This window comes from Heteronotia binoei, chromosome 4, assembly GCF_032191835.1.
Source record: "Heteronotia binoei isolate CCM8104 ecotype False Entrance Well chromosome 4, APGP_CSIRO_Hbin_v1, whole genome shotgun sequence".
NCBI classification, from domain to species: Eukaryota; Metazoa; Chordata; class Lepidosauria; order Squamata; family Gekkonidae; genus Heteronotia; species Heteronotia binoei.
Window position 1 is genome coordinate 169,762,327 of NC_083226.1, and position 14,746 is coordinate 169,777,072.

At 49.2% G+C, this 14,746-nt stretch overlaps 1 protein-coding gene across 1 annotated transcript in view; it reads left to right on the plus strand.

The window, feature by feature from the left end:
• SKOR2 (SKI family transcriptional corepressor 2) overlaps positions 1–14,746 on the plus strand; it is a 67,938-nt gene that overhangs the window by 38,368 nt on the left and 14,824 nt on the right. The window contains exons 5-7 of the mRNA XM_060236605.1: positions 5,413–5,478; positions 5,947–6,045; positions 14,514–14,581. Coding sequence (XP_060092588.1) covers positions 5,413–5,478; positions 5,947–6,045; positions 14,514–14,581 — 233 coding nt within the window. The remainder of the gene's footprint in view (positions 1–5,412; positions 5,479–5,946; positions 6,046–14,513; positions 14,582–14,746) is intronic.

A 14,746-nucleotide genomic window follows, 5' to 3' on the forward strand; every position in this document is an offset into this window, starting at 1 on the left:
TCCAAGTACTTGCCAGGACCGACCCCCCCCTTAGCTTCCAAGATCTGATGAGATCAGGCTTGCCTGGGCTATCCAGGTCAGGGCTTCATAGCAAAATTACTTGATCGAACAATTGCTCAGGCCAGTGACCATGTCCTCCTGACCCGGAGTCCTGGAATGAATTTTCTACAATGGTGTTTCTGGATATAATGGATACACTGGCACAGCTGTAGCTACCTCTGATTATACCTTCACAATTGCATTAAGACAGCGACTATTGAGAAGAGAGGATAGAGGCTCAAATGTCACTATTGAACACACTCCCCATGCAGTAAAACGATTTTGACAGAGACGGGATGGAAGAGCTCATCGATCGGCGGGAACCAGGAATAAACCTTGCGCCGTAAACCGTCAGGGAGATTGAGCAATCGGAAAGTCAGGCTGTAGAGAGCTCACTGTGGTGCGATGCTTTTTTTCATTTTGCATCTCACTCTTCCCCAAAAAAACCAAGGGAGGAGGTATATTCGGTTATATACTTCACCTTCACAGTAATCGTGTGGGACGGGTTGTTCAGAAAGCCAAGCTCCTTGCTGTATTGAGGTTCTGTGATAGGAATCCTGATATAAAAATGAATGGCTGAAAGCCAAATGCAAGTAGAAAGAGTTTTCTGATATAAATTAAGTCTCTCTCTCTCCTGGGCCGTAGCCAGGATTTTAGAAGTCAGGGGGCTTTTTAAAAAGTCAGGGGGCATCCTTTCCCATCCACTGTGGGCCTTGCTGCTTCTCAGAAGCTTTCTGGGGTAGGGGCAAAAACCGGAGGCTCTGAATGTGGCCAAGTCCAGGCAGCCAACCCTAAAACATTGGAGTCAAGAAGGGACTATACCTTGCATGCAAGCGGTGGGGGGCGGTTTCCTTCCACTCCCTCTCCCCACCCCACTTTGCAGCCAGCAGCTCCACCCGTTCCCCCCTCCCCGGTCCATTCCGCACGGCTTCCTCCACCTCCTGCTCTTCCACCTCCTGCTTTTGCTGCTGCAGTGCACTGTGCCCTGCTCAGCTTTCCAGCTCCAGCTGCCACTGATGAGGAGTCGCTGGCTCAGCCATAGCAAAAAAAGCAAAGAAAAAAGCAGGCTGTGACCCCAGAGGGCAAGGGGGCCCTGCCTGGAAGCCAGGGGGCAGTGCCCCCACAGGCCCCCCTGTGGCCACAGGCCTGTCTCTCTCTCTCTCTCTCTCTGCGTATGTGTATGAACTCTTCAGAAATGACAAAAGAAAATACTTCTTTACAGAGAGCAGGGCTTTTTTTTTAAAGCAGGAACAAGCAGGAACGCAGTTCCGGGTGGCTTTGTGCCAGGGGGTGTGGCCTAGTGTGCAAATGAGGTCCTGCTGAGGTTTTTTTCTACAAAAAGCCCTGTGCGAAACAATGGTGATGTCCGGGGGTGTGGCCTGATATGCAAATGAGGTCCTGCTGGGCTTTTCCTACAAAGATAGCCCTGACAAAGAGTGATGTGGAATTCACTGACAGAGATGTAGTGATGGCCTAAGGCTGCTAAGCCCCCACTCTGGGCGGGGGTTCTTCAGCCTGGGAGGTTCCCAACTCACTAGCGTGATGACGTCCCCCTCAAATGACATCATTGCGCCATGCCATAGAGTTTTCCCCTCCCAAAATGCTAGAGTGTCCGGGAAAAACCATAGAGTTTTCCCAGAAACGCCTAGAGCAGCCAATGTGTAACGTCACCAGGGTAATGACGTCACTTGCGGGTGACATCATCACACCACGCATGCAAAGCACACGCAAAACTAGGGTTGCAAGTCCAATTCAAGAAATATCTGGGGACTTTGGGGTGGAGCCAGGAGACTTTGGGGGTGGAGCCAGGAGACATTGGGGGCGGAGCCAGGAACAAGGGTGTGATAAGCAAAATTGAACTCCAATGGAGTTCTGGCCATCACATTTAAAGGGACAGCACACCTTTTGAAATGCCTTCCTTCCATAGGAAATAATGAAAGATAGGGGCACCTTCTTTTGGGGCTCGTAGAATTGGACCCCCTGGTCCAATCCTTTTGAAACTTGGGGGGTATTTTGGGGAGAGGGACTAGATGCTATACTGAAAATTTGGTGCCTCTACCTCCAAAAACAGCTCCTCCAGAGCCCCTGATACCCGCAGATCAATTCCCCATCATTCCCTATGGGAATTGTTCATGGAGGTGCATAATAATAATAATAAACAACTTTTATTTATATCCCGCCCTTCCCGCCGGAGCAGGCTCAGGGCGGCTAACATGACATGGTATACCATGATTTATAAAACAATTTTAAAATACAATTAATACATACAATTAAAACAGTTACATTAAATTACAGCTAAAATTAAGTTAAGGTGCTACATTCAGTTGACGTATTTCGATGGCGAGATATCGCTTTCAGGGTTCCTCATATGCTTGTAGAAAGAGAGTGGTTTTGCAAGCCCTGCGGAATTGATTAAAGTCCCGCAGGGCTCGCACTTCCTCCGGCAATTGGTTCCACCAGTGGGGGGCCATTACAGAAAAGGCCTGCTCTCTTGTTACTCTTAGTTTGGCCTCTTTTGGTCCAGGGATCCTTAGAAGGCTTTGAGAACTAGATCTTAGTGCTCTCTGGGGAACGTGTGGGGGTGGGGCTTCCCCCGCCGGCCAGCTGGCTGGGGGAGGGGGGAAGCCTGTAAAACTGGGGGATCCCACTCTGGGACCTGGGGATTGGGAAGCCTACGCAAAACAGGTCCCCCGCCAGAGGCCGTGGGGGACTTAGCAACCCTATGATGGTTGCAGGCACAGACAGCATTAAAAGGAGATTAGACAGCTTCAGAGAGGATAGGTCTATCAAGGGTCTATCAGGAGGCAACATCTGGGGAAGGCCTCGGCCTCCATGCCTGTTGTTGGCCCTCCAGAGGAACTGGTTGGCCACTGTGTGAGACACGATGCTGGACTAGATGGACCCTCATGGTCTGATCCAGCAGGGATCTTCTTATGAAGGCCTCGGCCTCTATGCCCTGTCATCGGCCCTCCAGAGGAACTGGTTGGCCACTGTGTGAGACAGGATGCTGGACTAGATGGACCACTGTCTGATCCAGCAGAGTTCTTCTTATGAAGGCTTCACCTCTATGTCCTGCTGTTGGTCTTCCACAAGAACTGGTTGGCCCCTGTGTGAGACAGGATGCTGGGCTAGATGGACCACTGGTCTGATCCAGCAGGGCTCTTCTGATGTTCTTATGGAAGGCCTCTATGTCCTGATGTTGGCCCTCTAGAGAAACTGGTTGGCCCCTGTGTGAGACAGGATGCTGGACTAGATGGACCACTGGTCTGATTCAGCAGGGCTCTTCTGATGTTCTTATGGAGGCCTCAGCCTCTCTGCCCTGTTGTTGGCCCTCCAGAGGCACTGGTTGTCCACTGTGTGAGGCAGGATGCTGGACTAGATGGACCACTGGTCTGATCCAGCAGGGCTCTTCTGATGTTCTTATGAAGGCCTCAGCCTCTCTGCCCTGTTGTTGGCCCTCCAGAGGCACTGGTTGTCCACTGTGTGAGGCAGGATGCTGGACTAGATGGACCACTGGTCTGATCCAGCAGGGCTCTTCTGATGTTCTTATGGAGGCCTCAGCCTCTCTGCCCTGTTGTTGGCCCTCCAGAGGCACTGGTTGTCCACTGTGTGAGGCAGGATGCTGGACTAGATGGACCACTGGTCTGATCCAGCAGGGCTCTTCTGATGTTCTTATGAAGGCCTCAGCCTCTCTGCCCTGTTGTTGGCCCTCCAGAGGCACTGGTTGTCCACTGTGTGAGGCAGGATGCTGGACTAGATGGACCACTGGTCTGATCCAGCAGGGCTCTTCCAAGGTTCTTATGAAGGCTTCGGCCTCTGTGTCCTGTTGTTGGCCCTCCAGAGGCACTGGTTGTCCACTGTGTGAGGCAGGATGCTGGACTAGATGGACCACTGGTCTGATCCAGCAGGGCTCTTCCAAGGTTCTTATGAAGGCTTCGGCCTCTGTGTCCTGTTGCTGGCCCTCCAGAGGCACTGGTTGTCCACTGTGTGAGGCAGGATGCTGGACCTGATGGACCACTGGTCCTGATCCAGCAGGGCTCTAACAAATCAAGGATAAAACCATCAGACAACCTCTGAAATAAAAAGAGTCTTGGATCAGCTTCTGAAACCTCGCCTATCAAGGTATCGGAGGGAGGAGAACATGATTCAGTTCATTCCATCTAAGCGACAACCCTGTAGTTCAGGCAGAGTGGTCACTGAATGGGCTTAGATGGCATAGGATTGCAGAATACAATAGCCTGTTAGAAGCTATGAATGCTATATACCAGGGGTGGCCAACTTGCTTAATGTAAGAGCCACGTAGGATAAATGTCAGATGTTTGAGAGCCACAAGAGATGAACATCAGATGTTTGAGAGCCGCAAGACAGGGAGGGTGGGAAGAAAGGTGAAAGAAAGCAAATAGATGGAGGAAGAGGGAGGTGGAAGAAAGCAACTTTAACTTTAAATACATTCTCCAAGCTGCCAGCTGGCTTGACTTGGAGAAGTGATCTACCAACAGGGCAGTGGGGGCTTCAAAAGCCACACAATATGTCTTAAACAGCCACAGTTTGGCCACGCCTGCTATGTACGGATCAGTGATAATAGTATATTTTCCTTCCCCCCCCCCCCCCTTTTTCCCCTTCTTTCTGTTTTTTTATCCTATTTTGGTTTTGTTTATATAATCTTATCATAAGAACAACCAAACTCGACGTTTTATTATCATATAAAGACTCCACGTTTGTTACATTTCTTACGAAGAGCCAGTTTGGTGTAGTGGTTAAGTGTGCGAACTCTTATCTGGGAGAACCAGGTTTGATTCCCCACTCCTCCACTTGCAGCTGTTGGAATGGCCTTGGGTCAGCCATAGCTCTGGCAGAGGTTGTCCTTGAAAGGGCAGCTGCTCGGAGAGCCCTCTCAGCCCCACCCACCTCACAGGGTGTCTGTTGTGGGGGAGGAAGGGAAAGAAGATTGTGAGCTGCTCTGAGACTCTTTGGAGTGGAGGGCGAGATAGAAATCCAATATCTTCATCTACCTCACAGGGTGTCTGTTGTGGGGTGGGGGGGGGGAGATAAAGGAGATTGTGAGCCGCTCTGAGACTCTTCAAAGTGGAGGGCGGGATAGAAATCCAATATCTTCATCTACCTCACAGGGTGTCTGTTGTGGGGGAGGAAGGTAAAGGAGATTGTGAGCCGCTCTGAGACTCTGATTCAGAGAAAAAGGCAGGGTATAAATCTGCAGTCTTCTTCCTATAATCGCTATTCACAAATGATATCTGTATGTCTGTAATTATTCAGTAAAGTTAAAAATGGGGGGAGGGATACAAAAGGAAACTCGATATCTGATAGGAAGCCTGGGATGTCAATAAATAACTCTGTATTCCTCTCTTCCTCAAGGCGAACGCATACAGGAAACCAGTTCACCTCATTCTCTGAAAAAAGACGTTGAAAACATGGGCAAAGGTAAGGAGAAGGTGGGGAGGGAAATGTACATTCGATGTGGAACGATGCCGATAGATCTGTCGTTTTAAATGTTGCTTTTTTCCCCATGCCAGAAGGCAAAAACAATGGCGCATAATCTTTTTTTTTTTCCTAATTCCTCGCCATATTTTAAGCTTGACAAGCAAACGTATGAATAATATATGGACCTTTTGTGTGGCTATAATTGAGATTAATGCATACGTATCAATCAATACATGACACGGTCCTATAATACTTTAAAATAATATATTGCATTGATTTATATTCATGGATTTCTGCACAAAAATCCATCCCAGGTCTGGGCGAGGCATTCCACCATTGCCCACCCCCCTTCAACGGCGACCCAACATTTTGCCCCCCGCCATAATGAATTGCACTGAAAAGCAGGCACGCTCAAGATTTATTTCAGCCGATTAGTCCAATTCCGTCTTTCTTTCCCTCTCTGTCTAGAAGAACTTCAGAAGGTATTATTTGAGCAGATCGATCTGAGAAGAAGGCTGGAACAGGAGTTTCAGGTCCTGAAAGGCACGGCGTCTTTCCCAGTTTTCAGTAAGGGAAACATTTAACTTAACACTATGACAGTTTTATGTTGGGTCATTATTTTACCATGGGGGGGCAAACTGTGTCTCGGGAGCCACATGTGGCTCTTTTGCACATATTGTGTGGCTCTTGAAGCCCCCACGGCCCATCAGCTGACTTGGAGAAGGCATTTCTCTCTTTAAATCACTTCTCCAAGCCAAGCTACCTAGCAGCTTGGAGAATGCATTTAAAGTTAAGGTTTCTTTCTTTCCACCTCTCTCTCCCTCCCTCCCCCCTCCATCTATTTTCCTTCCTTCCTTCCTTCCTTCTCTCAAGCATCTGAAGTTTATTCAATGTGGCTCTTACCTTAAGCAAGTTTGGCCACCCCTACCAAAGATGATGACTGCTAGAGCAACCCTTTGTCACCTCCAGTATGAACGTTGGGTAAATACATGAAGTTGTGTATGGATAGATAGATAGATAGATAGATAGATAGATAGATAGATAGATAGATAGATAGATAGATAGATAGATAGATAGATAGATAGATAGATAGATAGATAGATAGATAGATGATAGATGGATAGATGGAATTCTAGCAGGAGCTCCTTTGCATATTAGGCCACACACCCCTGATGTAGCCAATCCTCCAAGGGCTCCTGCAAGGATTCCACCCCTGGGATAGATATAGATATATAAATTTTCTCCTGCAACAGGGTGTCCCAGCAACCGTCTTGCCAGATGCCAGGCATTGCCTGGAAACACCAGATCTTATAATCGGAAGTCACCTGGCCACTGGGCAGCCCCAGAGGGTGCCATGGCTACCAAAAAGCAGGAAGCCCTGTAGTCCCCCCTCCTCCAGCCCCATCAGTGGCGCCCAGTTTTCCAGGCCGTCCAGCCGTTTGGGGCCTGCCCCGAGCAGCTGGTTGTAGAGGCACCAGCAGGCCTGACGGAAAATATCCTGTCTTCTCCATAGAGGCTTAACATGTGGGCGAAAGACTTTTCATGGCATGAGTAGAAAAGGGTCCAAGAGCACCTTAAAGACTAACAGAATTTGGAATGGAGGATGAGCTTCAGTGAGTCACTGCTCACTTCTAGTGACAGAGCTACCAAGGCTGGAAAACTGGTTTGAAACCAATAAAATGGATTTTAACAGGGATAAATGTAAAGTTCTGCATTTAGATAAGAAAAACATAAGAACATAAGAGAAGCCATGTTGGATCAGGCCAATGGCCCATCCAGTCCAACACTCTGTGTCACATAAGAACATAAGAGAAGCCATGTTGGATCAGGCCAATGGCCCATCCAGTCCAACACTCTGTGTCACATAAGAAGATAAGAGAAGCCCTGTTGGATCAGGCCAGTGGCCCATTCAGTCCAACACTCTGTGTCACATAAGAACATAAGAGAAGCCCTGTTGGATCAGGCCAATGGCCCCTCCAGTCCAACACTCTATGTCACATAAGAACATAAGAGGAGCCCTGTTGGATCAGGCCAATGGCCCATCCAGTCCAACACTCTGTGTCACATAAGAACATAAGAGAAGCCCTGTTGGATCAGGCCAATGGCCCATCCAGTCCAACACTCTGTGTCACATAAGAACATAAGAGGAGCCCTGTTGGATCAGGCCAATGGCCCATCCAGTCTAACACTCTGTGTCACATAAGAACATAAGAGGAGCCCTGTTGGATCAGGCCAATGGCCCCTCCAGTCCAACACTCTGTGTCACATAAGAACATAAGAGAAGCCCTGTGGGATCAGGCCAATGGCCCCTCCAGTCCAACACTCTGTGTCACATAAGAACATAAGAGGAGCCATGTTGGATCAGGCCAATGGCCCATCCAGTCCAACACTCTGTGTCACATAAGAACATAAGAGAAGCCATGTTGGATCAGGCCAATGGCCCATCCAGTCCAACACTCTGTGTCACACAGTGGCCAATATATACACACACACACACACACACACACACACACACACTGTGGCTGAGAGCCACTGATGGACCTCTGCTCCATATTTTCATCCAATCCCTTCTTAAAGCTGGCTATGCTTGTAGCTGCCACCACCTCCTGTGGCAGTGAATTCCACGTTAATCACCCTTTTATCTGTTTTAACCTGACTGCTCAGCAATTTCATCGAATGCCCACGAGTTCTTGTATTGTGAGAAAGGGAGAAAAGTACTACTTTCTCCATCCCATGCATAATCTTGTAAACCTCTATCATGTCATCCCGCAGTCGACGTTTCTCCAAGCTAAAGCTTTAATCATTCTAGTTACCCTTTTCTGCACTTTTTCCAGTGCTATAATATCCTTTTTGAGGTGTGGTGACCAGAATTGTACACAGTATTCCAAATGAGACCGCGCCATCGATTTATACAGGGGCATTATGATACTGGCTGATTAGGATAAGGGAGACTTGTCTGGTTCAAGAGGTCTTAGTGGACTGTACACTGAACATGAGTCAGCAGTGTGATGCGGTGGCTAAAAAGGCAAATGCAATATTGGGCTGTATCAACAGAAGTCTAGTGTCCAGATCACGTGAAGTGATGGTAGCACTTTACTCTGCTCTGGTAAGACCTCACCTGGAGTATTGTGTTCAGTTTTGGTCATCACATTTTAAGAAGGATCTAGACAAGCTGGAGTGGGTCCAAAGGAGGGCGACAAAGATGGTGAGGAGTCTGAAGACCGAGTCCTATGAAGAAAGGTTGAAGGAGCTGGGGATGTTTAGCCTAGAGAGGAGGTGGCTGAGAGGTGATAGGATCACCATCTTCAAGCACTTGAAGGGCTGTCATATAGAGGATGGGGTGGAACTGTTTTCTGTGGCCCCAGAAGGTAAGACCAGAACCAATGGGTTGAAATTCAATCAAAAGAGTTTCTGGCTCAACATTAGGAAGAACTTCCTGACCGTTAGAGCTATTCCTTAGTGGAACAGGCTTCTTCAGGAGGTGATGGGCTCTCCTTCCTTGGAGGTTTATAAACAGAGGCTAGATGGCCATCTGACAGCAATGAGGATCCTGTGAATTTAGGGGGAGGTATTTGTGAGTTTCCTGCATTGTGCAGGGGTTGGACTAGATGACCCTGGAGGTTCCTTTCAGCTCTATGATTCTAGGATTCTAAGTTCCCCCAGTCCACCGGTGGATGATGGGAAGTTAAGGCTGCTAGACCCAGACTGGGAAACACCTAGAAATTTGCCAGAATGGAATCTGGGGAGTAGGGTTGCCAACCTCAAGGTGGTGGCTGGAAATCTCCTGCTATTACAACTGCTCTTCCGGACGACAGAGATTGGTTCATCTGGAGAAGATGGCTCTTTGGAAGGTGGATTCTATGACACTGTACCTCATCGAGGTCCCTCCCCTCCAAACTCCACCCTGCTCAGGCTCCATCCCCAAAAATCTCAAGGTATTTCCCAACCTGGACCTGGCAATCCTGTGGAGGACAGGGACTTCAGTGGGGTACAATGCCAAGCTACAGCACCTTGGAAAATGCATCTAAGGTTGCCTTCTTTCCACCTCTCCCTCCCTCTTCCCTCCTTCCTCCCTCCTTCCATCCTCCCTCCCTTCCTTCCTCCCTCCCTCCTTCCCTTCCTTCCTTCCTCCCTTCCCTCCTTCCATCCTCACTCCCTCCCTTCCTTCTTCCCTCCCTCCCTCCATCCCTCCCTTCCCTCCTTCCATCCTCCCTCCCTCCCTTCCTCCCTCCTTCCTTCCCTCCCTCCTTCCTTCCTTCCTCCCTCCCTCCCCTCCTTCCATCCTCCCTCCCTTTCCTTCTTCCTTCCTTCCTCCCTCCCTCCTTTCCTTCCTTCCTTCCTTCTTTCCTCCCTTCCTCCCTCCTTCCCTCCCTCCTTCCCTTTCTTCCTCCCTCCCTTCCTTTCTTCCATCCTCCCTCCCTCCCTTCCCTCCTCCCTTCCTTCCTCCCTTCCTCCTTTCCTTCCTCCTTTCCTTCCTCCCTTCCTTCCTCCCTTCCCTCCTTCCATCCTCCCTCCCTTCCCTCCTTTCATCCTCCCTCCCTCCCTTCCTCCCTTCCTCCTTCCTTCCTCCTCCCTTCCCTCCTTCCATCCTCCCTCCCTTCCCTCCTTCCATCCTCCCTCCCGTCCTCCCTCCCTTTCCTTCCTTCCTTCCTTCCTTCCTTCCTTCCTTCCTTCCTTCCTTCCTTCCTTCCTTCCTTCCTTCCTTCCTTCCTCCCTCCTTCCTTCCTCCCTTCCTTCTTCACTCCCTCCCTTCCCTCCTTCCATCCTCCCTCCCTTCCTCCCTCCCTCCCTTTCCTCCTTCCATCCTCCCTCCCTCCCTTTCCTTCCTTCCTGGGGGTCCAATTCTATGACAAGGTGCCTCATCCTTCATTGTTTCCAAAGGAGGGAAGGCATTTAAAAGAAATGTGGTCCCTTTAAATCTGATGGCCAGAACTTCCTTCGGAGTTCAGTGGTGCTTGTCACACTCTTGCTCCTGGTTCCACCCCCAAAGGCTCCTGGCTCCACCCCAATGTCTCCTGGCTCCACCCCAATGTCTCCTGGTTCCACCCTCAATGTCTCCTGGCTCCACCCCAATGTCTCCTGGCTCCACCCCCAAAGTCTCCTGGCTCCACTCCAATGTCTCTTGGTTCCACCCTCAATGTCTCCTGGCTCCACCCCAAAGTCTCCTGGCTCCACTCCAATGTCTCCTGGTTTCCACCCTCAATGTCTCCTGGCTCCACCCCAATGTCTCCTGGCTCCACCCCAATGTCTCCTGGCCTTGCCCAAAGTCTCCTGGCTCCACCCCAATGTCTCCTGGTCCCACCCCCAAAGTCTCCTGGCTCCACCCCAATGTCTCCTGGCTCCACCCTTAAAGTCTCCTGGTTCTACCCCCAATGTCTTCTGGCTCCACCCCCAAAGTCTCCTGGTTCCACTCCCAAAGTCTCCTGGTTCCACCCTCAATGTCTCCTGGCTCCACCCCAATGTCTCCTGGCTCCACCCCCAAAGTCCCCAGATATTTCTTGGATTGGACTTGGCAACCCTATCCCCAGGAATTTCCTCCAAGTCTCCAGGAATTTCTCAACCCAGAGTTGGTAACCCTATCCTCCATAAGGAAACCCTCTGACAGCTTGGAAAGGAAGTTGGTTTGAAAGTACAGGAGCTACCTGCCAGGTTGGGTCAATATGGCGGCTTGGAGTTTTGCCACCCGCATCCCCCCCCAAGTATCCTCTTGCACCACAGCCCAATTTAATACTCGCCTCCCTGTCAGGTAAATAAAACTTGCAATGAAACCGCACTGAAGACAATTCAAACCAAATGAGCAAGGCCTCCGCCGCTGACCAAGGAAGTGGTAGCAGAGCCGTTCGCCGGCTTGAAGGATGTGTGGTCTCCAGGCACCGCAAAGCAGTGGTCAATCCTGCTTTGGATTCAAAATAGAACACGAAACACCCGACAATCAACGCTGCATGGCTGGTCTTCAGGCTAACTTTACACTTGGGTGTTCCCCAACCCGAGTGTTTACCCTTGGGAGGAGGAAGTCTGAGCAGAGCATGGAGGGGTGGGGACTTTCTCCCAAATCAGTATCCACCAGGTAGCCAGGGGTGGAATTCTAGCATGGACTCTTATCTGGAGAACCGGGTTTGATTCCCCACTCCTCCGCTTGCAGCTGCTGGAATGGTCTTGGGTCAGCCATAGCTCTCTTATCTGGGAGAACCGGGTTTGATTCCCCACTCCTCCGCTTGCAGCTGCTGGAATAGCCTTGGGTCAGCCGTAGCTCTTGTAGGAGTTGTCCTTGAAGGGGCAGCTTCTGGGAGAGCTCTCTCAGCCCCACCTAGCTCACAGGGTGTCTGTGGTGGGGGAGGAAGGTGAAGGAGACTGTAAGCCACTCTGAGACTCTGACATTCAGAGTGGAGGGTGGGGTATAAAACCCATTTCTTCTTTTATTTTTTATAATTTAAATTTTATTAAAACTTTCGTGTGGAAAACAACCACAAACAAACAAGAACAAAAAAACAGATAGTGCATAGTTACATAGGAATTTAAATAAAAAAGCAAGTAGTAAAAAACTGTTATCCAATACACCATTGAGCCACAAGGAAAAAAATCACACCTTATCGAGACATATATGAAACATACAGTTAATAAATCATAATATTTATGTATTTGAGCGGAATTTTACCAAAACTAGATTCCTTATTATTTACGTACTCCAGAAAGACAAACCATTTTTCAACAAATCTGTCTCCTGCTTTAGAACTATCTTGCAATGCAATTCTTCTTCTTCCCAGTTGGGAAACTTCTGAAGATTTGGGGATGGAGCTTGGAGAAGGACAGGGACCTTCGTGGGCTACAATGGCACAGAGTCCACCCTCCAAAGCATCCTTTTCCTCCAGGGGAAGCGATCTCTGTAATCTGGAGATGAGCTGTAATTCCAGGGGATCTCCAGGTCCCACCTGGAGGCTGGCATCCTGACCTCCAGTTATTATAAAACAGGCCTATTTTTTCTCACTTGGTAAATTGGACTGTCTGACAGTGCAATCCAGTGTTCCCTCTAAGCTGAGTCAGAGTGAGCTAGCTCACAGTTTTCTAGCTTCCAGCTCACACATTTTTTGTCTTCAGGGGAAATGCCCCCAGAGCAAACTACATTATGCCGTAGCTCACAACTTCAATGCCAGTAGCTCATGAAGTAGAATTCCTGCTCACAGGACTCCACAGCTTAGAGCAAGGGTGTCGAACATGCGGCCCGGGGGATTATCAGACTCGCAAGCAAATCAGAAGTAAGGTTTGTAGAATCTTTTGGGCTCAAGTGCCGTGTTCTACTGGAGAAAGTTTTTCTTCCAAACGTTTCATTCTCAGCTGCGGAGAACATCCTCAGTGGCGTTGTCCTCAGCTGAGAACGAAACGTCTGGAAGAAAAACTTTCTCCAGTAGAACACGGCACTTGAGCCCGAAAGAGTCTACAAACCCTAATGATGTTACCAACCGTGAAAACCTGAAATCTTTGATAAAATCAGAAGTAGGTTTGTAATGTACTGATACACACTTGAGCAACCCCTGGACAGCATATTCACGATTGCTACAGCACAGACATTGGCTCCAGTTTTCAATGCAGTGATTCAGAACAGGAGGCGTCCGTTATCAGAGACAGCTCAATCAACAAAATATTGCAAGAGTGCTAATGTTTTAAGCATGTGTGTGTCTGTGTCTCCTACCCGGCATTACATTTCATGACACACATGGCTTGCCCGACAAGGTCTCATTTATGTCAGATCCGGCACTCGTAACAAATGAGTTGGACATCCTTGGCTTAGAGGAAGTATTGGAGCAATCCTATAAAGAGTCAGGCCCAGGCCTCAGATTCAGCAGGAGCTCCCAGGAGCGCAGCTTCTGAACCTTTCTGAGGGTTCCCTCTCTTCCTCCCCACCTACCTACCTTGTCCACTGAATAGCGGGTGCAGCTGCATAACAATCCCTGGATTAGGAGAGCGGGAAGTCAGCCAGCCACCACGGGCTTTGCCACAACCCCAGCAGCCCTCATTAACCCCTGGAGAAGCCTGTACCTCCCTTTCTCCACTTCTTCTGTGATTTTGGGCAGTGGGTGGCTTGCTGGCTTTTTGACTGGGGGTGGTGGTGTGCAGCCTAGGAGAGCCCCAGGCGAGTGAGGTCTGCTTGAGCTAGCTGGATCTCTAGCCATCCCAAGAAGGCCTCGCTCGCCTGGGGCTCTCCTTTCTTGCATCGGATTGCTTTTGGCTGGGGGGGGGCAGCATATGCTAATGAGTTATGCTAATGAAAGATCCCCATGGCGCAGAGTGGTAATGCTGCAGTACTGCAGTCGGAGCTCTCTGCTCGTGACCTGAGTTCGATCCCGGCGGAAGCTGGATTCAGGTAGCTGGCTCGAGGTTGACTCAGCCTTCCATCCTTCCGAGGTCGGTAAAATGAGTGCTCAGTTTGCCGGGGGGGGAAGCGTAGATGACTGGGGAAGGCAGTGGCAAACCACCCCATAAAGTCTGCCGTGAAAACATTGTGAAAGCAATGTCACTCCAGAGTCAAAAACGACTGTTGCTTGCACAGGGGACTACCTTCACCTTTTTTATGCTAATGAGCTCCAGCACCTATTTTTCTACAAAACGACCCCTGGTTCTCCAGTCTAAACCAGCAGATTTCAGTGGTCCTAGACCAACGTATCTCTTTATGGGAACGCACTGAAAAATGCTAATGACCGCAGTTGCCCTCCCAGCATCGTAGGATGGGGGCCAGGCGGGCAGCTGAAATATTTTGCTTTGCATTTCAAGTCAGCCAGTTCTGACTTCACTCTGCCGCCTCAGCATTCATCATGTCGCTATTTTGAATTACAAAATTTCTCCGTCAGGGCAACGTTCCCCGCAGAGACATAAATAGACTTTAATGTCTATGAGCAGGAAGTGAAATGGATTGCATTCAGGAAACAGAACGGCGCTGGTATATATATATATATTTTTAAAAATGGAATGTCTGTTTGTTTTGCTGATTGTTATAGAATGATTCTTAACAGGTTCTCTGATCTTTCTCCTTCTCTGCGTAGATAACTTTCAAGACCAGATGAAGCGAGAATTGGCCTACAGAGAAGAAATGGTTCAGCAATTACAAATCGTAAGAAATCCTTCGCTATAGTCCAAACATAGAGCCAGTTTGGTGGTAGTGGTTAAGAGCGGAGAGCCGGGAGAACCAAGTTGGATTCCCCACTCTTTCACATGCAGCCAGCTGGATGACCTTGGGTCAGTCACAAGTTCTCTCCTAGTCTGCTCAAGAGCAGAG